The sequence below is a fragment of the Arvicola amphibius genome, chromosome 2 (genome assembly GCF_903992535.2).
Source record: "Arvicola amphibius chromosome 2, mArvAmp1.2, whole genome shotgun sequence".
NCBI classification, from domain to species: domain Eukaryota; kingdom Metazoa; phylum Chordata; class Mammalia; order Rodentia; family Cricetidae; genus Arvicola; species Arvicola amphibius.
Window position 1 is genome coordinate 64,050,947 of NC_052048.2, and position 23,032 is coordinate 64,073,978.

Below are 23,032 nucleotides of genomic sequence, written 5' to 3' on the forward strand. Positions count from 1 at the left end.
TCTGAGATCCAGCCCAGAATTCACATATTTTGACTCACGCCAGTCTGGTTGCTAAGCACATGTTCTGTGTGTTAAGAAAACATAGTATTTATAAAAGGAATACAAATATTTCTAAATTCTTTGGAAATCTTTTTCTCCTCTTTGTTCTTTTCAGAGTCCGAATGCCGTTCTGCATTTGAAAACACCACACGCTCTGTCTTCAGGTCAGCCAAGTTTTATTTCCATCATCCTGTGCACCTGCCCCACGAGCAAGATTTCTGCCCCGAGTCTTTGGGAAGGAGTGTTTTCATGCAGCATTCTTGGAAGGATTTCTTTCACCATCATTCAGAGCACAGCTGCCTTCCTCCCCCTGGCACAAGTGCAGACAAGACCAAGATGGATTACACCAGAATTAAGAGCCTCAGCATCAATTTGAATTTGGGAGACAATGAGAAGACGAATACTGTGAAGAACCAGCCCAGAGACCCAAAAGGCAAAAGACAGACAAATGACCCAAAAAAGGATCAGAAGGTCATCCCAGAGCTAGCAGCACAGTGTGCTGTGAGTTTGAATGAACTCTGGAATAAGTACCAGGAGCGACAGAAGCAGCAGAAACCGCCTGGTAGTTGTGAAAAGAAAGAACTGTCTTTGGTGGAACGACTTGATCGTTTGGCTAAACTGCTTCAGAATCCCGTCACACATTCCCTCCAGGCCTCAGAAAGTACCCAAGATGATAGCAGAGGGGGCCGAGGTGTGAGGGGTTGGACTGGGAGGAGGCGGCGTCAGCACAAAGGCAAGCTGCAGAGGAAGCAGTGTAAGAGCCTAGAGAGGGGTCACAGTGGGAAATCCAATCAGATTAAAATTGAGCAGGTTAAATTAGATAAATACATCCTGAGAAAGCGACCGGATTTTAATTATGTCAGCAATACCTCCTCAGATTCTAGACCCTCAGACGAAAGTGAGCTGCTCACAGATAGTCCCAACATTTTTTCCAGCACTACTTCTCCTCTGGACTCAGATGTATGGACTCAAACTGACAGGGATGTGACTTTAAATGACAGGAGTAGCTCCATATCCACCATTGACACAGCCCGGCTGATCCAAGCTTTTGGCCATGAAAAACTGTGTTTGTCACCCAGGCGAATTAAATTATACAGCCGTGCCACTAATCAACAGAGGAGATTTCTGGAGAAGCAGTATAAGCACAGCAAGAAGGCACTGAGCACAGGCTATCCCCAAATGACTTCTGAGTACTCCAGAAGGAGGCACATCCAGGTACACGGCTACAAATTCCAGCTGGGATGTGACTGCCTTTTTTGTGGACTTTTTAGTTAATCTCTTCACACAGGTGGAAAAAAGAAGCCATTTTGCCCTTTCCTCACTATCCGTTTCTGCCCAGCTGGAAAAGAGTGAGAAAGCGTAGCACCGCCATTGTGTGTTGTCTTTCTTTCCCCAGCACACGCTGCCAGCCGCCCGTGCACGCAGAGCTCTGCGCTAGATAGAGCCCGGAGCGTCGAGCTTAGTGTGGCCTCTGTCGGCAGGGGTGGGGTGGGGTGGGGTGAAGGTGGGATCTGTTTTTCATTCTTTCCTCCTGTCTTTTGAGAAGTATTTGAATTGCCTTTAAACGCATACACACATATAATACAACACTTTTTAAGTAAATGAAATTTAAAATCATATAAAAATTGAAAATGGGGTCAGCCACAACATGATTTAAAATAAATAAATAAAAGAACTAAGAGATGGAAAGACAAGTTAAAGCCATAGGGGATAAATACACCTGGTGAATGGGTGTGTTGGCCAGAAATAAACTACACGTTTGGTGCTACATACTCTAGAAGATAAGTTGTAATCACTTAACATGCTATAAAAGCAAGTCAGAATTTCAAAATCCGTAGTTATTTATTCAGTTACAAAAACCCAAGTGAAGCTTCCTCATCTGTCTTTAAAGAAGACATTGACAGGGTAATGTTAGCACCCTCGTGGTAGATGCCACAGCAGTCGGAGGTCACCTTACTTCAGAAAAGAGTTGACAAAGGCAGATCCTCCACCCAAGAGTTAAATTAGAGCCATGTACATGGTGATACACACTTGCTCTCTCAGCATTCAGGGTGCTGAAGCAGGGGGATTACAAGTTTGAGGGCAGCCTTAGCTACTTAGTGTAAACCTGTCTCAAAAAACAAAGATCTAGAGAAGAGTTCTCCAAGGAGAGATGCTCTGTTCAATTGGAGTAGGGAAAATAGAATTTATTTTTATTTTACTCAAACTTTCAAATTTTCTATTTTTGTATATTTTATATGGTTAGTAAAATAATTTATAAATAAATATCTATTTTGGCAATTTGTGCTCAAAAGTATTTTGTTGGTAGGAGTTAATGGACACTGCTGACCTATAGGGAAGGAGACAGGAGGTGCTTAGTTTACTTATTTCTCATCATTGATCTTTGCGTAGATATGAAATGACAGTGGCTACATACATACATTAATTAATTCTTTTTAAATCAGAGAAAAACTGGAAAAAACACTGGAAAGGGAAAAGGGCCCCGGTAGAAAGTTTATGTGTGACCACATAGCACAAAGCTTTTGTTTTTGAGCTGGGTGTTGTACATAACTGTGTTTGAACTGCTCACGAATGAGACAGGAAGAGTCCTGTGAGTTTGAGACCATCCTGAGATACTTGGCAAAACCCTATCTCAAGAGTCCAGATGCCCCCCCCCCCACTTAAATAACAGCATTTGGGGCTTATAATCATCCATGTCTTGCCCTTTTCATTAGCCCTTGGCAACCAATAATCTTCGGTCTCTAGGGACTTGTCTTTTCTGGTCATTTCATATAAATACAGCCATATTATATGTGATCTTGTCAGACTCTGCACCTTCCCCCCCCCCCCCAATTGAACAGGGACACCTTCCCTTTGAGGCACGTTCTCTACCACCAAGCTATGGTTCCAGTCGCCAAATCTATGCACATACATATACATATAGCTGTTGTGAATAGGGCTGATCCTGGGGTCCTTATGTACAGTTTTTTGAGTAGCAATGCCAAATCATATGCCAGTTATCTCTTACTAAAGAACTGCCCTGCTGGTGAGACCACAGTGCCTGTCCTTTTATGCTTCTCCCAGCAGTATTTTGAGAGCTGCTGCTGCTTCTTCCTCTGTGACTGCATGATTTTACACTCTCCTGTACTGAACAAGGATTTCCTTTTAATACATCCTTGCCAGGATTTATTTTCTGTTTTTTTAATTTTGTCTACTAGCTGTGTTATTGAGTAGGAAGTGGTTTCTTGCTATGGTTTTGATATACATTTTAACCATTTGTATATCTTCTTTTAACCTTTTTTAAAAAGTCCTTTAACCTTTAGAAACTTAGCTGCTTAACTTTTTGTACTGAAGTTGTTAAACTTTTCTATATCTTCAGTATTGTAACTCCTTATTAAATGTATAATCTGAAAATGTATTTGGCCATTCTGTAAGCAGCCTCTCACATAGTCACGTTTTGATTGTGTCTGTGACAGACAGCAGCTTTAATAGTGTAGCATGTACTTTTTATTACCTGTACTTTGGGGATCGTATCTAAGCAATTGTTTCCAAACCTGGTGCCATAAGGTTTTTGTCTTTTTAGTCTAGCTTTCATATTTAGAAACTCTATTTTGAGTTAATTTTTATATATGATATTCAGAAAGGGTCTACCTTCATCCTTTGGTGTGTTGTGTCTAGTTCTGACAAGATCATTTGTTAGACTGTTTTTACCCTTTGTTCCTTGGCACTGTCATCAGAAGTCATGAATATGCATATGTCCGCCCACATTTGGATTCTGTATTTTGTTTTATTGGTTTGTTTTTCCTTATGGCGGTACCAGTTTGAATTTAGTACATCTTCATTATGAGTTTTGATAGAACTGTGCTGTTGTTTTGACCCTCAGAGTCCCTTCAGAGCCCATACTTGCAAATATTTTATTCTTTTTGATGTCATTGTAAGTATAATTGTTTTAATTTCATTTTTGGATTATTTGTTGGTATATAGATACATAGCTACTTTTTACATGTTGATCTTCTACCTTAGCAGCATTGCTAGATTGATATGTTAACTTTTTTTCTTTTTTTTTTTTCCCCCCTGGGACAGGGTAGCCCTGGCTGTCCTGGAACTCACTGGCCAGGCTGGCCTTGAGCTCACAGAGATCTGCCTGCCTCTGCCTCCTGAGTGCTGGGATTATTTGTTAACTCTTAATTTTCTTGTAGAACATGTAGAATTTCCTTTCATCTGCAAATAGAGTGTCTTTAGCCTTTTTAGTTTGGATGGTTTAAATTTTTCTGATTTACCAAGAACTTGTTATGTGGTAAAAGCAGGTACCCTTATTCATGTTCAGGAGGAATACTTTCAGTCCTTCACAGCTGAGAACATGTTAACTGTGGGGTTTTCTCTTGTGACTTGTTATATTAAGGAAGTTCCCATTTCGTCTGGATTTTATTTCTATTAAAAAAGGTTTTGGTTTTAGTCAGATTTGGCATCTACTGAAATGATCCTCACCATCCCATTTCCTATTAATACGGTATACATGAATTGATAATCACACGTTGAACCAATATTGCATTCCTGGTATAATTCCCATTTTGTTATGTTATACAATCCTTTGCATGTGCCATAGGATTCAATTTGCTAGACTTTTGAAGATGTTTGCATCTATATTCATATGGCCTGTAGTTTTCTTTTGATGTTTTTGCCATCTTTGTTGTTAGGATAATACCAGCCTCTTGGACTGAGTTTGTCTCCTTTGGTGTTTTGATGTTGAGTGTTAGGATTAATGCTGTGATTAATGTTAATTCTTTATGTGCTTCATAGAATTTATCAGTGATTGCCATAGACATAGTTCATGTATTTTTCTTTGATTTCTATTTCTTGAGTCAGTTTTTGTATTTTGTGTTTTCTAATAGGCATTACTTATTTTTAAAAGATTTATTTTATTTTATATGGCTGTGAACTCAAAGAAAACTGACTGTCTGTTTCCTGGGATTGTAGATATGCGCCACCGCAACAGACTATGTACTTGTTTTAATCAGACAGAAGTCAGAAGTTTTTTTTTGTTGTTTTTTTTTTTTTTCAGAAGTTTTAAACTGGAAATACGGTAATGCTGCCAGTAATAATTATTTATGTCGTTGACTTTAAAAACGTTTCTTTAGTCAAAGTCTGATTGCAAATTCTTAGATGGGTCTATGATTTGAAAGCATGTGTTGTCGTCCCCCGTCCCCCGTCCGTCTCCCCCCCCCCCCCCCCCCCCCCCCCCCCCGCCGCCACAGTCTTTCTGTGTAGCTCTGGCTGCTCTGAACTTAGTATGTAGACCAGTTTAGTTGGCCTGAGCACTATGCAGGTGCTGGGAATCAAACCCTGGTCATCTGCAAGGAACAAAAAGTGCCCTTAACCTCTGAGCTGTCTCTCCAGCTCCCATCCCCACCCAAAATTGTGTTTGTGTGATGTTAATAGGTGTTCAGGGAAAGCGGGTTTCCATGTCTCTTGCTAATTTCAATTTTCCGCCTGAATGATAATCTGACCCTCGAGTTTTGTCATGGAAATCCTCTCAAGTGTGGCGAAAGAGAAACGGGAGAGAAGTGCTGTGCAGTTTCTGTGCCCTTTGTATCTTCCTCCTCCTCATCATCATCTTTTCTCATATACATAGTTTTACTGTGTAACCCAAAGCTGATCTCAAGCTTGTAATTCCAACCTCAGTCTCCCAAATTGTAGCATTCCAGTATAATACCGTCATACCTGACAGAGAAAAAAATAACTTTAGTGCTAAGAATTAGTTGAATTAAATGTGTTCCCATTCATGCTTGCCTTTAAAAAAATTTCCCTGTACCCATTCTTATTTCAATCATGTGGCTGGCCTTTAAAAAATATATTTTGGGTTGCATGGTTTCTTAAAAATACTTGTGTATTAATCCCAGGACTCGGCAGGCAGAGGCATACTGATCTCTGAGTTTGAGGCCAGCCTGATTTACAAAGCAAGTCCAGGACAGCTAGGGCCACACAGTGAAACCATGTCTCAAGAAAAACACAAAAACTTGTGTGTGGCGTGCTTATGTATGTGTGTGTACACGTGTGTGCGACATGCATTTTGGTATAAAATGTGCACCGTTTTTTTTTTCTTTGATGCTCATAAGTTCAGAATCCGCTGGCATCTCATCACAGGTGCATCTAACCCAGGTGTCTCATCACCGTGTAATATTCCATGGAGTCTCTTCACATTTCCATGTCCTCTGCTGGACACTCCTCCGCTGTCCAGCACACAAAACAAGCAGTTTGTCTCTCTGTGACAGTCGTTTGTATCTATATTGGAAGTGGGATTCTTGGGTCAACTACACAAGTATTTAATTTCATACAAGAGTACAAACTTTCTCTTTTAGTATTTATTCCTGCCTGAATTGTATAAAAATTTCCATTGCTACTTTTCAGCTGGTAATGTCTAGTCTTCATATGAAAATAAGAAATACGGATTTCTATACCATGTAAAGATAATATTTTTTAAATTTATATTTTTTTTAAAAAAAACTTTTCTTATTTTACATAGCAATCCCAATTTCCACTCCTTTTCCTCACTCCTTCACGTTTACCTCCTACCCCACCTCCATCCACTCCTCAGAGAGGGTAAGGCTTCCCATGGGGAGTTGTCAAAGTTCAGCACATTATTTTGAGGCAGGACCAAGACCCTCCCCGCTATATCTAGGCTGAGCAAGGTATCTCCCCAAAGAGCATGGGTTCCAAAATGCCAGTACAAGCAGTAGGGATAAATCCCGTACTCACTGCCAGTGGCTCCACAGTCTGCCCTCGTTGTACAACTGTCACCCACATCCAGAGGACCAAGTTTGGTCCTATGCTGGCTGGTTCCCCTGCTTCCAGGCCCAGTGAACTTCCATTAGCTCAGGTAAGCTGTTTCAGTGGGTATCCTTGTCATGGTCTTGAGCTCTTTGCTCATATTGCTCCTCCCTCTCTTCAACTCTCTTCAGCTGGATTTTGGGAGCTCAGCCCCAGTGCTTTGCTGTGGATCTCTGCATCTGCTTCCATCGGTTGCTGGATGAAGATTATAGTCATCAATCTTAACTACAGGGCAAGGCCAGTTCGGACATCCTCTCCACAATTGCTTAGACTCTTAGCTGGGGGGTCATCCTTAAGAATTCCTGGAAATTTCTCTAGTGCCAGGTTTCTTGCTAGTCCCATAATGGCTAACTCATTCAACATAGCTCTTTCCTTGCTCTCCCTCTCTGTCCTTCCCCCATCTCGATCATCCTGTTCCCTCAAGTTCTCCTCCCTCCCCTTCCATCTTCCCTTCTCCCCCACTCCCATGCTCCCAATATTCTCTGGAGATCTTGTCTATTTCCCCTTCCCAGGGGGAAATCTATGTATGTTTCTCTTAGGATTCTCCTTGTTACCTAACTTCTCTGGGGTTGTAGACTATCAATTGGTTAGCCTTTGCTTTTCTTCTAATATCCATTGATGAGTGAGAACATATCGTGCTCATCTTTCTGGGTCTGGGTTCCCTCACTGAGGATGGTTTTTTTCTAGTTCCATCTATTTGCAAGTAAATTTCAAGATGTCATTTTTTTTCCCTCGGATCATTTCTCCATTGTGTAAAAGTATCACATTTTCTTTATCCATTCTTTGGTAAAGGGGCATCTAGGTTGCTTCCAGGGTTCTGGATATTACAAATAATGCTGTTATGAACATAGTTGAGCAGATGTTCTTATAGTATGACTGAGCATTCTTTCGGTATATGCCCAAGAGTTTGGTATTGCTGAGTCTTGAGGTAGGTTGATATCCAATTTTTTGAGAATCTGACATACTGATTTCCAAAGTGGCTATACATGTTTGCACTCCCACCAGTAAAAGCTGTCATTGGTGTTTTTGATCTTAGCCATTCTAACTGGTGTAAGATGGAATCTCAAAGCTATTTTGATTTACATTTCCCTGATGGCTGAGGATATTGCACATTTCCTTAAGTGTCTTTTTGACCATTTGAGATTCTTCTGTTGAGAATTCTGTTTAGATCTGTATCCTATTTTTAAAATTGGGTTTTTAGGTGTTTTGATGTCTAGTTTCTTGAGTTTTGTAAATATTTTGGGAATCAATTCTCTGATGTGGGGTTGGTGAAGATCTTTTTCTATCCAGTACCCTGTCGTTTTGCCTTATTGACTGTGTTCTTTGCTTTACAGAAGCTTCTCAGTTTCAGTAGGTCCCATTTATTTGTTGTTGCTCTCAGTGTCTGTGCTACTGGTGTTGTATTTACAAAGTGGTCTCCTGTGCTCATATGTGAAGGCTGCTTCCCACTTTCTCTTCTGTGAGGTTCAGTGTGACTGGATTTATATTGAAGTCTTTGATCTATTTGTACCTGAGTTTTGTGCATGGGGATAGATATGGTTCTATTTACATTCTTCTACATGCTGACATCCAGTTATGCCAGCACTTTTTGTTGAAGATGCTTTCATTTTTCCATTGTATAATTTTAGGTTCTTTGCCAAAAGTCAGGTGTTCATAGGTGTGTGGATTAATCTTCAATTCAGTTCCATTGGTACGCCCATCTTTTCATGCCAGTACCAAGCTGTTTTCATTACTGTAGCTCTATAATAGAGATCGATGTCAAGCTATAATAGAGCTTGTGATACCTCCAGAAGTTTCTTTATTGTACAGGATTGTTTTGGCTATCCTGGTTGGTTTATTTTTCCATATGAAGTTGTTCTTTTGAGGTCTGTGAAGAATTGTGTTGGGATTTTGATGGAGATTGCATTAAATCTGTAGATTGCTTTTGGTAGGATTGCCATTTTTATTTTGCTGATCCTACCTATTCAAGAGCATGGGAATGGGAGGTCCTTCCAGTTTCTTTCTTCAAAGACTTAAGTTCTTGTTGTTAAGGTCTTTGACTTCTTTGGTTAGTGTTATCCCAAGATGTTTTATGTTATTTGTGGCTATTGTGAATGGTGATGTCTCTGATTTATTTCTCAGCCCCTTTATCATTTGTATATATACTGTTTTTTTTTTTTTTTAGTTGATCTTGATTCCAGACACGTTACTGAAGGTGTTTATCAGCTGTAGGAGTTTCCTCATCGAATTTTTGGGGCACATTTGTATACTATTGTATCATCTGCAAATCGCGAAAGTTTGACTTCTTCCTTTGCCATTTGTATCCCCTTGATCTCCTTTTGTTGTCTTAGTGCTCCACTACTATATTGACTAGTGTAAAATGAGGGCTTGGCAGTTGGGGTTTCTGTCCTGCCCAGTTCCCACAGCCGTTTAGTCCCAGAGAAAAATCACACAGAGAGTCTACATTAGATATAAACTGATTGGCCCATTAGCTCAGGCTTCGTATTAGCTCTTATAACTTATATTAACCCATTATTTTTATCTATGTTCGCCACATGGCTCAGTGTTGTCTCCTTTTGTGTCTGATTTTGTTAAGTTGGATATTCTCTCTTTTCCTTTTGATTAGTTTGGATAAGGGTTTGTCTATCTTGTTGATTTTCTCACAGAACCAGCTCTTTGTTTTATTGATTGTTTGAATTGTTTTGTTTCTATTTTATTGATTTCAGCCTTCAATTTGATTTTTTTTGTTTTGCTTTGTGTGTGTTTTTGTTTTGTGTCTGAGTGAATGTTACTTGTCTTTGTGTGTACCATATTCATAAACTGTGGGCATGACATGGGGACATATCTTTCCTTGTCAACAGAGCAGCTTTAAAGACTTCTAATATGGAATGTGATCCCTGGAGTGGATGCTCACATATACATGAAGAAAGGGTGGGAGACTGTGGTACAGTATTAACAAGCTTCTTTTAAAATATCTCTGTAAAACTCTGTTCTCAAAACTTAGCATCCATAGTTAATTCCAAACATCTATGGAATATTTACAAAAAGTAATTGCACATTAAGCAAAATGTTGACAAATCCCAAAGTAAGTAAGCTAGTCTTCTGTGACCACAACACTGTGAGACTAGACTGAACAAATATTTTAAAATTAAATACACTGTTTTACATTTCAAGGTAATAATGTTATTCCAAAACTAGGAGTTGTGGCAAAATCTGTGGTGAGAAGGGCATGTCCACCATAGGAGTCCATTCCCAGGACTGATGAGTATAGTCAAGAGCAGACCCTTTAACAGAATAGTAGTTTTCTCTGGTTTCTTGCCACAGAAAGAAAGAAAGTGATAATGGAGATACAGACACAGACAAAAGGGATGTTTCTTAGACTTATGTACGTGGTTTTGCCTGTTTGTGTGTGCATCAAATGGGGACAAAGGTAATATTTTCATGGTTGTTTTAGGCAGATATATTTTAGAATATAAGTGGATGATTATTGAGGAAAACATAAGCTGAAAGAAATAGACTTAGCTAATCAAAATTGAATTGCTCTCTGTAATCTACAGCCCACTACCTCTTGGCCCTGAATGTGACCCCTCTGGAAAGGTGTTTTGAAACAAGTTTCCCATCCCGCAGGTCTGAGAGTGTGTGCTGTGTTATCCCCAGGCCCAATTCAGGGACTCAGCTTTTTAACGTCTGCTAGTACTCTGAAATGTGTTTTTTAAAAATTTAGTTTTAAGATTTTCCATTTATATTTCTTACGCTGTCTATAAAAGCCTTTTTTGTTTTTCCCTGAAGACTCCTTTATAGATTCTTAAACATTGGTTGGACTGCAATTATGTTATAACATTGTTTCTTTATTCATTCTGCGAGCCTGCCCTTAAGCTTATAAACACAAATTCCCTACTGAAAAAATAGATAGGGGTAAGGAAGCAGTACGTTTAAACTGCTAATGTATATAGTTTATCTTGTGTGTAAATTTTTCTAATTATCAGTAGATATCTTTTATTAAGAAAGTAATATAGAGTTACTAAGAATCTGGTGTCCCTTTGTTAACTGGACTCTTAACCATTAAGACTCAGTAATTGAATAGCATGTTTTTCTTTTGAAATTTTAATCTAAAACAGTTGAAATATTGGGACCTGATCAGAATGGAAAGATCTGAAGTGGAAATTAATTCTGGCTCAAGTATACAGTTTTATTCATTAATGCTAAAATTGGATCAGAGCCTCCAAGTAAACCTAACATCAGGTGCAGCTGGCCACCCGAGTCAAATGGTGGTAGCGACCTGGGGAATGATCATGACCCCTCTGGATGTTTAGAGCCAGGGGCTAAGGTTTTCAAGGGAGCACAAAGAAAAATGCCACTTTCAGACCATATTGTTTCCATCTTAATAGAAAACCTTTGAGTGGCTACCATCCTGCTCTGCAATGCTTTGTGATCGTGTGTCAACTTCCTTGTCCACATATTGATGGTGGAGTTGAAGTCCTTGGTTTCCTTTCTTCCTCTGTTCCTCAACCCTGCTATATCTGGGAACTTTCCTGATGTCAACCATAGTGCCCCCATAGCATGTTAGCCACCTTGGTAGCTACAGCTTGAGTGTTAGGGTCACCCATAGTTGTTTTCCTATCTTCAGTCCTCACTCTCACGGGTACCAGGAGAAAAAAACCCAAAGCCAAGAACCTATTCAGATACAATGCCATTTTAACCTTCTATGGAAGGTTTGACACACATTTTTTGTTTTTGAAATAGGGTCTTTCTACATAGCCCCAACTATTTAGAATTCACTATGTACACTATCCTGGCCTCAAATTCACAGAGATCTGCCTGCCTCTGCCTCCCATTAAAGGTGTCTGCAACCATTCCCAGTTGTTTTTCATAATGGGTATCATTTACCCTCTAGGTCTCGTTCGTAACTTTTGTCTCTAGGAATTACATGTCAAAGGTTATTTTTTGTACAGATACATAATTATGTCACCCCTTAGTGGGCCAATACATTTTATCACTAGACTATAAATTATCTAGACATCAACTATAGTTGATCTGGTCTTTTTCTGTTAGTTTGTTTCATTCATTCATTCATTCATTTATTATTCATTCATTCATTCATGTATTTATGTATTTATGTATTATCTATTTATTTATTTATTTATTTATTTATTTATTTATTTATTTATTCGGGAGGTGGGTTTTTCTGTATAACAGCCCTGGCTGTCCTGGAACTTGTTTGGTAGACCAGGCCTGCCTTAAACTCACTGACATCCGCCTGCCTGTGCCTCACAAGTGCTGGGATTAAAGGCGTACACCACCACCACCCTGCTTGATCTGGACATTTCTAAAAGCCTTTTGGCAAGAAGCATGTTTTGGTGCCATAGAGGTCCTCTGATTTTGACTGACTGACTAGAGTGTGTCTCTGACTTAAGCTTAGGTAGCTGTAATCATTTCATTCCTCAGAAGGACAAAACTCTCCTCTGTGGTGCCTAGCTGACTGAAGGCCACTGATATTAAGCTAACAAGTAAACTTTTCCAAGCTCAATTTTTATATCCAGAGTAATTCTCTATTTTGGACAGGGTCTCAAGTAGCCCAGGCTTTTAAAATGCTGTGTACCCAAAGATGACTTTGATTTCCTGATTCTCCTGCCTCTGCTTCCCAAGTGCTGGAAGACAGGTATACACTATCACACCTGACAGGTTGTCTGTTTATTGACTGGTATGTTTAATGAAATAGAGATAATTTTAGACTCTTGAGTGGTTTAAAAAGCTGGGGCATAGTGGCAATTGCCTGTAGTCCCCAAATTTGGGAGGCTGAGACAAGCAGATCAGAAATTCAGTTGCCCTTGCCTGCTCAGCAAGTTAAAGGCCAGACTGGGCTACATGAGATCCTGTCTCTATAAGTACAATATTTAAAGGCTTCCTTTCTGGATCTTTCTGATGTCTAATCAGTAAACGTAGGAATGGGTCTTATCTAGTACTTTTTAGTACTTTTTAGGTTAAAAGGTTCTACAAACGTTGTACAAAAACAGCCCTGCAATAGTGGCATGTTCCTTGACCCTGTGTAGAGCCAGGCAACAGCAGGTGAGTTTGCTCTCATAGTAGACGCTAGAGAGAAGCAGCCCGCTAGCGCTCATCTTCCTCCAGGATGACACACAGCCGAAGCACACACTGTGGTAACTGATGCCATTTAAACTTGGGAACGCTTTTTTTAGGAAAGCCCCATGTAGGAAAACAGAATGAGCTGATCTACACTCAAATCTGGAGGTTGATAACAGGTGCCTGCATCCTTCTTTGGACAAAGTGATCTGGTCTCCTGCTTTCCAGAAGCATTGTTGATGAATTTTTAAACATGTGTCCCATGGTGGATCCCCAAGCCAGTTTGACACAAGTACAAGTCTTCTCATGGTGACTTTGGAATCTGGGTAGAAGTCAGTACTCCCTGCACCATTGCTGACCGGCCATATACCTCGTGCTTTGCTCTGGGGTGTGGGCTGCATTTCACCTAATGCTCTTACGTTATACCGTAGCACATTTATTATTTCTGTGGTTAGATATCCACTTAGCTGAACGCCACATTTTGTTTTGTCATTCAGTTCATGGGTATGATTTTCTCCTTTTTTTGCCTATTTCAGCAAAACTGGGTGAGCATGTACATATTTTCTTAGGAATGTGTCTGGGGTGGAATTGTTGATCTCATGCAACTCTCTTCATTTCTGGTGAACTGCCAGACTTGGAAAAGTGCCTTTAGCAGTTCACATCCTCACAAGCAGTGTGAACATTTCAGATTCTCAGCATCCCAGTTAGTATTTGCTTTCACCATCATAGAGGGCTGAATAAGTACATTTTGTTGGGAGGAGTTTGTTTTAGGCTATAGTTTTAAATGTTTGGCTTTTCATAGCAATTTGTCAAAATGCACTATAATTGTGGGTTTTCTATGGCTTGTGCATTCACAGTGGGTTGTGCAGTTATCAGCATATCTGCCTTAGACTTTTCTATCCAGGAAGCTCCCTTGTTTTTGTTTACAGTTTTTCCCAGCTTTGGGACCCCTCATCCTGCCCATTCTGCACAGTTCATATCGAGTCACTGATGATGCAGCCTTTGCTTCTGCCTTGCTTGCTTTAGCATGCTGATTGCAGAGTTTACCCATGTGGTATGTTGTCAGGAATTCCTCCTACTGCTGAGTTGTAGTTGGTTATATGATTTTACTACATTGTGTCTGCTAGTGGACATTTAGAATGTTTAGGTTGTTTTTAATTATTGGAATATGACTGTGAACATTGGTCTAGAAGTTTTATGTAAGCATTTAAATTTCTTTTATTTTCTTTATGACGTATGGCAAATTTTTAAGAAACTGACTGTGTTTTTTCAAAATGCCCATGTGCAGTGTGTTGAGCATTCCATTTCTTCCACATTTTGCCTGTCATTATTCGTGTTTTTGTGGTGACCATCCTAAATGATGTGAAGGAATTCGTGATGCTTTTAATCTGGACTTTGCCAGTGGCTTGATAGTGAAGATCTTTTTGTGTTCTTGTCTTTGGTGGGAAGAATACGCAGATATTTTGCCTGTTTTTAAGTTAGGTCGTCTGTCTTCCTGTTCAGCTCGTAAGAGTTTTGTGTATTTGGTCCCCTGTCAGCCTTGTGTAAGATCAAGTGCCGTGTCTGGTCTCGTCAGCTCTGTATTTTTGTCACGGGTCTCACCAGTGTGTAACTTGAGGACAAGACCTCTTGTTCTGGCACTCTCTCCTAGTTTAGTTTTAAAATAAAATTTGATGTTCAAATGCTGAGTAATGCAGTTTGGTTTAAACCCCCACCCCCCTTGTGAATTGTGCTGTTACTATTAGATCTGAAATGTTTTTCCCTAGTCAAGATCACAAAGATTTTTCTCCTATGTTTTTATTTTAAAATTTGATGTAGGCTTGTCCCACCTGTAGTCCCCATGTATTTCAGGATAGCTATTGTGCCATTTATGGATGGCAATGTCATGTAGCAAACTCAAGAAGTTTGGACATATCTGTTTGCTTTAGTAATTATTTAGCTCTGCTCAGTAAAATGTATGTGATGTCTCTAAAGTCCTCTTTTGTATGTGAAGATCATTTGTTCTGGATCCCTTGTCCAGAGGTCTATCCTTTCCTGCAGTGGATAGCTTTGGTGCCATCCTGGAAAATCACTGACCACACTCCTAAGAGTCACTTTATCATCTCGGTTCTTTGTTGGCTGGTGTAGCCTTAGTTATACTGTGTCTTAATCATTGTAGCTTTGCTTTGAAATCAGGAAATGATTTTTTATCTGTTTTTTAATCTGTTCTTTTTCTTTTTTTAATAATTTTCCAGGACAGGCTCCAAAGCCACAGAGAAACCCTGTCTAGAAAAATCAAATAAAAAAAAAAAACAAAAAACAAAAAAAAAAAAAAAAAAAAAATAATTTTGGGCTCTGATGATCCTTTGCCTTTCCATGGAAATTTGAGATCAGCTTACAGATTTCTTAAGGAAGGTTCATTGGGATGTTTTAGGCTTATGGAGAACCTACAAATTAATCTGAGGAGACTTGTCATCCTAGCAGTTTTTGAGTTTTCTGACTCATACTTATGAGTGTCTTATAAATATTTTTAATTTCTCCCATAAATACTTTATAGATTTTCTATTGTGAATGAGATTGTTTCCTTAATTTTATTTTCAGATTTCTCAGTGTTAGAATGCAGAAATGACTTTTCTCTCTTGAGACTCCGCCCATTCGGGCACCTACTGTACTGTGTGTCTCAACTGTAGGCTGTGTTGTGTTACCTGCCATCACTCAGGTCTCTTCTCTACTTGCAGATTTTTGCCTTTTAACATCATAGCATTCTCAACGTTTTACATTAGTTGGGTTTTTGTTGTGTTTTTTAAATATTTTATTTATTTATTATGTATATAATATTTTGTCTGTGTGTCTGCCTGCAGGTCAAAAGAGGGCACCAGACCCCACTACAGATGGTTCTGAGCCACCATGTGGTTGCTGGGAATTGAACTCAGGACCTTTGGAAGAGCAGGCAATGCTCTTAACCTCTGAGCCATCTCTCCAGCCCTGTTGTGTTTAATAGTCTATCATCAAAACCTTTTTTTATTTGTTTGTTTTGAAATGGTGTCTCAATTTTTTGCCCTGACTGGTCTTGAACTCATGAAGAGCTGAGATTTTATTTTTTCTAGTATTTCTTTTATTGATTTATTTCTTTTGTTATATGTATGCCTTTATTCATTTGTTTGTTTTGAAACAGGGCCTCACTGTGTATCAGGCTAGCCTAGGCTTCAGTCCTCCTGCAGCTTCCAAGTGTTGGGATTACAGGTGTAAACCAGCATGTTCAGCCTCTGTCTACTTTTCCTGAAATTTCAGGAGCAAAACCCTCAGATCCATGTCTAAGTGAAGGAACTGGCACAAAGAGACAGCTTTGTGTCTTGAGAGACGACAAGTAAAAGCAGGATTTAACACTGGCTCAAGTTTTAGGATTATAGCCTTGGAGTTGACTTTGTCCTTTTTGTGGGGGGTCCCTCCTACATCAAAAATTTCCTCGTTCTATCTACACAGTGCTCTCTGGCCTTTAATTTACATAATTTCACTACTAAACATCCTTTTGTTTTATTTTGACAATACTCCTGTTCCTTAAGAGCCTCCCAGGCACTCTGGTGTTTAATATGTAGAAATCCTGCTTTCCAAATCTCCAAGGCATTTATATATAAAACATGAAGCAAGAATGGCCAAGCCTAGAGACACAGGGGGTGCTCAGTGGGGATTTGTGCAGTGCAAGATGTCTACTCGGGATCTTTCTGAGTGTTGAAGTAACGCTAGGGTAAGTGTGGACTAACTCATCGTGGTTCTGCCAGCGTGTGTTGCCATTTCAATCCTTGGAACTCTGTCTAGTTCCTAAACGTGTTATTCTTTTGTTCAAATACAAGTACACTGTACATGCTGCCACTCAGGGACCATGTTTACTAGGAAAGCTACTACCTCGGCAGGCCAGTTTTTGTCGTCTTTCCCATGCTCAGACATTTGCTAGCTTTGACTTTCACATGCCTACAGATTGATTAATGTTGAGTTCTAAACTTGACAGGTCAACGGTGTTAAACTCACCAGTTTCCAATAGTTATCTTTCTGAAAATCAAAATGTTTCCTGCTGTCAGATATCTTATCATGGCTTCCTTTTTCCCAGGATTCTGGGCTAAGTTCCTGGAAACCTTGGAGTATAGTTTTTATAGTTTAAAGGAGTAGATACCTGGTTTGAGCTGTAATACACCTCTATCAAACTTGCTTTGAAAATGCCATTTGGCATTAATTAAAATTTCAGATGATCAAACCTCTCCCCTAGAGATTCTGCCACCCCACCCAAGTTTTCCCATCCCTCTACATTTTTATGATGAGCTTAAACATGCCCACTTGAGAGGCGTCTCAGTGGGTAGACCACCTGCTGTGCCATGCCAACCAGTGTTCAGGTGCCCACACCTACCCAAAAGCTGATCATCATTTATGTGCCTATAATTCCAGGTCTGAGGGAAGGGAAGCAGAGGCAGGATTGCTGGGGTTTCCTAGCGTCCCAATCTAGCTGTGAAAATGTAAGCCCGAAGTCCAGATTGAGAGCGATGGAGGAGGCTGCTGTTGCCCTCTTCTGTGTTTGTGCGCTTGGATACAGACAGCTTTTTGTTTGTTTGTTTTTAAGAAACAGTTTTTTGACGGGTGGTGGTGGCACACGCCTTTAATCCCAGCAGAGACAGGTGGATCTCTGTGAGTTCAAGGCCAGCCTGGTCTGCAGAATGAGTTCCAAGATAGGCTCCAAAGCTACAGAGAAACCCTATCAAGAACAAAACAAAACAAATAAAACAAAAACAGTTTATGAAGATTTTTTTCACCCACCAGGTGAAATCCAAAGGGATGTCCGCTTTCATCCCTTAACTTGACTTCGGTGCTCTACTTGCTCTGAATATAGTTAAAAAGAGCCGGGGGCTGGAGAGATGGCTCAGAGGTTAAGAGTATTGCCTGCTCTTCCAAAGGTCCTGAGTTCAATTCCCAGTAACCACATGGTGGCTCACAACCATCTGTAATGGGGTCTGGTGCCCTCTTCTGGCCTGCAGGCATACACACAGACAGAATATTGTATATATAATAAATAAATATAAAAAAATTTAAATAAAAAGGGCCTTGGGGCTTTCGTGTATTTTATGCTTGACTCATTTGGGATTTCTTAAGGTGCAATGCTGCTCTTTGGTGTCTGTCTGTCAGATAAGAAGTGTATCTGCTCTGATTGAGGGAGTCCTCTGGACTTCATCACTTTAGTTAGCATCTCTTTTAGCTCCAGAATTATCTATAGGTGTGAGCTGAGAATTTTACTCTAGAGGTATGTCAGGCTAAGGTTTAGCTCCCAGCTTCTTCATTTTTCTCAAATCCCAGAGAAATTCCCAGCTCTCTTTGTACTGCCATAGCTTGGGCCTGTCCTTCGAGCAGCATTCTTCACATCACAGACACATGTTCACATGGGTCCCACGCGTCCTTCAGCTATGTCCTCGCAGCTTGACTAGAGAGGACTGGCTTGCCTGTAGCTGACCACTCCTCTGGCTACCGATCACTCTTAACAGGGTCTTTTGTCTTTCCAGGTGGCAAACCAGATCTCCTCTGACTCCGGTTCATCTGCTGGTAGTTTCTTGAGCTTGGCCTCTACTCTTTACGACGAGGAAAGTGTGCATACGTTGAACAAGGGTGTACAAGCTGGTAAAGCCTTTGAATTTAAATTTTGCATTGATATAAAAATGCTTCTTCAACACACTTATTTAACCTCCCTCATGATAAAGGGTATAAAGATTAAAAGCACCTGCATATTTGGATACTATTTTTGCTTATTAATTGCAAAAAATCCAAGTTTATAAGCAAGAGTGTAGGGAAATAAGTGCCTTTGTAGCAGGGTTCAAATACTACAGCCTCTGTGAAGAGCAGTTTGGGAGCTCATATTAATTTTACTTTGACCCAGCGTTTGTTTGTTTGTTTTGTTTTGACCAATAGATATACTTAAATATGTGCAAAATTCTGTGTAAAAAGTAGGGTTATTTTAGCAGAATATTAAAATCAACTTTGATAGCCATCAATAACAATAGTGAAATTAATTATTATAGTTTTGCATAGAACTAGGAAGCTCTCTTGGGGCTGGAGTAATGGTTAAGAGCACTGGTTGCTCTTGCACAGGCCTGAGTTCAGTTCCCAACATACACAGGGGTCCCCAGCATATATATTCTAAAAGAAAAATCAAGGTAGAGAACATGTACAGTTTGCTGCTGTGTGCATTTTGTAAAACAAAGAGGAAGAGAATGGCCTAAGTGAGTGAAGTCCTGGGGTCCTGACTTGTAAACAGTGAGAGAGGGCCAGGAGAATCTGAAGCTTATGCCTCAGGAGTGCTTGCTTGCATATAACAATCTTATTTTATATACCAATCCCAGTTCCTCTCCCTCCTGTCCTTCTGCTCCTCCCATTTTCTCCCCCCCCCCCTCCCCAACCTCCTCTCCCACAGGGAGTCAACAAAGGCTGTCATATCACTTGAGGCAGGACCAAGCCCCTCCCCCTTGTATTTAGGCTGAACAAGGTATGGCCCCATAGAGAATGGGCTCCAAAGAGCCAGTTCATGCAGTAGAGATAAATACTGGTTCCACTGCTAGTGGCCCCACAAACTGCCCAAGCCACACAACTGTCACCCACATTCAGAGAGCCTAGTTTGGTCTTATGCAGGTTCCTCATCCTTACTAGGTGATTGGCAGCAGGTCCAGAAGTGCTTATGGTTTTGCTCCCTTGGAGTTGAAATTCTGAACCAACTGAATTTATATTTCTTGTTGTGTGGTAGCTAAACCCACTTAGAAATTAAACCTGTGTCTGCCTTTTTGCCCTCTTCCCCCGACCCTCTCCCCCGCACCATGCAGCATATCTTTGAGTTATTAATAGGGACTCACCCCTGACTTTAAGCCAGCCAGCCAGGCTTCTAGTCTGCTCCCAGATACATCTGTCTTTCCCCTCAGGTAACTTGGAGATTGTGACCGGTGTCAAAAAATACACTCGTGATGTTGGAGTGACTTTCCCAACTCCCAGTCCTAGTGAAGCCAGATTGGAAGAGGACAGTGATGTGACTTCTTGGTCAGAAGAAAAAGCCAAAGAGAAAAAGTTCCTTACCAGTTATCTGCGGGACAAAAACTTAAGGAAGAACAAGCCAAATTCCTATGAAGGTTGGTTTGTTTCTCTTTCAAAGACCAGTTCTAACTCCAGGTAGCAGGGACTCTCACAAAGGTGTGTCTAAGTCACTAGCAACACTGAGATCCCTTGCTTCTGAGGACTATGTTAACACCACTAGCCTCCACATGGCATGGTTTTAAAGTAACTAGAACTTCATTTAAAGAATCTCAAGGGCACCCTAGGGGTTGTCACCCCTAGCAGATGAGTCCTTTGCAAGTCAGTGTTACATATGTCTTTGTAGTTGGGTACAGTTATTAAAAAATAAAACTTTTCAATTTCTACTTGAAAATATTTCCTGTAGGTGTCTCATGGTTTGTTCCTGTGGAGAATAGAAAGTCTGGATCTAAGAAGGAAAACTTGCCGAAGATTTATGGCCCTGGTATCTCCTGGTTTGAACCAGTAACCAAAACTAAACCCTGGAGAGAGCCCCTGAGGGAACAAAACTGGCAGGAGCAGTGCATGAACAGTCGTGGGTCCCTGGGAGCCCCAGGTGGAGATGGTGGCCGGGCTCCTCTCAGGCCATTTGTGAGAGCAACCCTGCAGGTAGGTTCATTGACGTCAGGTTGACTTCAGCCATATTGTTAGTGGGAACATGTGTGACTGGCTTGCTGGGCTTTGGTCATTTCACATTCCTGACGACACAGAGGAGAAGGGTATTCTGGCACTGCTCGCTCTGTATGGCTCCCACATATGCAACAGCAGGCCTGGTTTGTCAGGATGCATTGTTCTAGGGTCTCCCAGTGTTAGCCAAGTGCTCACCCCTGAGCTCTTCCCCAGGCCTTGCAAGTCCCTTGGTTGCTAAAGAAAATGATATTTAATGGTGAATTTGTCTGAAGAGAATGAACTGACCTTCATTTAGAAGAGCTGCAGGTGACCCCACCTTAGTTCTCAGCTTTTTCCAAAGGCATTTCTGTGCTCCCTTTGGTTTCCCTGGGGCTGCCCTCCCCTGCAGACTCTCAAGCCTGTGGGGCAGGTGCCATTTTTCTGGGCACTTGAGCAAAGGCCATGTCATTAATGTGAGGTTTTTCTCCTTTAGGAATCTCTTGAGCTTCACAGACCTGATTTCATCTCCCGTTCTGGGGAGCGGATAAAGCGCCTGAAGCTACTAGTCCAGGAGAGGAAGCTACAGAACTTGTTCCAGAGTGAGCGGGAGGCTCTGTTCAATGCGGTGCCGCCCCTGCCTAGGAGAGGTGTGCCTCCTGTCACCTGCCCTGTCTAGGAGAGGGGCGTCCTGTCACCTGTCCTGCCTAGGAGAGGGGCCTCTTGTCACCTGCCCTGTCTAGGAGAGGGGCCTCCTGTCACCTGTCCTGTCTAGGAGAGGGGCCTCCTATCACCTGCCCTGTCTAGGAGAGGGGGCGTCCTGTCACCTGTCCTGTCTAGGAGAGGGGCCTCCTGTCACCTGTCCTGCCTAGGAGAGGTGATTCTTGTCATTTTTGCTGAATGGCTGCTGCTGTGCTGACGAGCGCTGCTGGACGCCAGGCCACAGTAAGGACGCTGAACGTGGCTTTGCTTGCTGAGACTCGAGTCTCCTTAGTTAGTAGACTGGCCCAATCTAGCTTTCCACTCATCTGTGACCCCAGTAACCCCACTTCTGCTAGCCTTGTCACTGCATAGAAATCTCTTTAAAAAGAGAGCTGCCATAAGGATGATTCTTTTGTGAAGAGCCTTGTGTGCCTGGTTTCCGAGTGTGCTATGAAAACAGTAATGGTAACACAGACCCAGGTCCGCCAGCCCGGCTCTCACAGCACCTGACTGAGAACGGCGCTGCTCTATTTATACTCTTACTCCAGGGAGACTAAATAGCTCGCCCAAGGCAGCATTCTTCTTAGTGAAGGAGCTGGGGTTCACAGCCAAGACCTGTGCACTTAGCAGTTATACCAAGTGGCGAGTCTCAAGAAAATAACACAAGAAAGCAGCGAAAATGTGAAATAACCACCCAAAGCTGTCACCTTACTTGTCAGCTGGTTCACACTGTGGCCTGCCAGTGGGTATAGACTGTGGTCACAGTGCCCTTACTGCAGTTCAGGCTTTGGCCTTGCCCTTGGTCTTTTCCTCACTGCCCTGTGCCTCCCACTAGGTTAGGGCCCAACAGCTCCTCTGCACAGCCCCACAGCACCGCACCTTTCCTTGTCCGCTGTCTACTAATAACTTCTCCCTTGTCTAGCCCTCCTGACTGCCCAGAAGAACAAGACTATTGGAAAGAAGGAAATGATGCAGAGGACCAAACGGTAGGTCTGAGACATGAGAGTGATTATGAGCTACACTCCAGGTTACCGGGTGATCGCTCTGCTTCCCAGCCCGCAGAGCATGCGCGGTTGGAAGCATGTGAGGTTAGTGGTGTGGCGCTTCTCGGAGCTCAAGAAAGGAAGAGAGAAATAGAAGATAGGGTGTGAGTTGTTCCTGTTCAAAGGGAGAAGGGGAATGCTGAGGAGGAGCTTGTCTTGATTAGAAATCAGGATGAAACTAAAAAAAATTTTGAAATAAAAATAGATTTTATTTTGGGCCACATTCTTTATCGTAACAGTCTTATTACTAGGAGTTTTTCCAACACAGTAAGAAATAATGAAATTGACTTTAAGTTAAGAACTTGAGTTTCAGAAGCATGTTCAGTTTCAGTCCATTGCTGCATTGGAAAAAGAAATGCGTTTGCTTTTATAGCTGTGTAGACCTGTACATACATGCATAAAATATTTCTGTAAGTTGCAAAAGACTTGGTAATAGTGGTTCCCTTTGGGAAACAAAAACTGAGTGGATCCTGGGCATAGGGATATGAGAGACCAGATTTTTTTTTTAAGGTTTATTTTTATTTTGTGTATATGAATGTTTTTCCCATATGTATATAAGTGTGCAAATCCACATGCATACAGTGTCCCCAGAGGCCAAAAGAGGGTATTGAATTTCCTTGAGCAAGAGTTAAAGACATTTGTGAGCTGCCACATGGGTCCCCTGCAAGAGCAGCCAGTGCTCTTTTTTTAATTGTTTTTATTGAGCT

General features: G+C 41.2%; 1 protein-coding gene across 4 annotated transcripts in view; it reads left to right on the top strand.

Moving 5' to 3' along the window:
- The window catches only part of Alms1 (ALMS1 centrosome and basal body associated protein), a 122,373-nt gene that overhangs the window by 91,227 nt on the left and 8,114 nt on the right, over positions 1-23,032 (top strand). For 3 of the 4 annotated variants that reach the window (XM_038318483.1, XM_038318484.1, XM_038318487.1), the window contains 6 exons: positions 155-1,254; positions 18,426-18,540; positions 19,830-20,033; positions 20,342-20,583; positions 21,077-21,230; positions 22,205-22,268. In XM_038318483.1, the coding sequence (XP_038174411.1) occupies positions 155-1,254; positions 18,426-18,540; positions 19,830-20,033; positions 20,342-20,583; positions 21,077-21,230; positions 22,205-22,268 (1,879 nt within the window). The remainder of the gene's footprint in view (positions 1-154; positions 1,255-18,425; positions 18,541-19,829; positions 20,034-20,341; positions 20,584-21,076; positions 21,231-22,204; positions 22,269-23,032) is intronic. The other variant, XM_038318486.1, reaches the window with a different exon arrangement.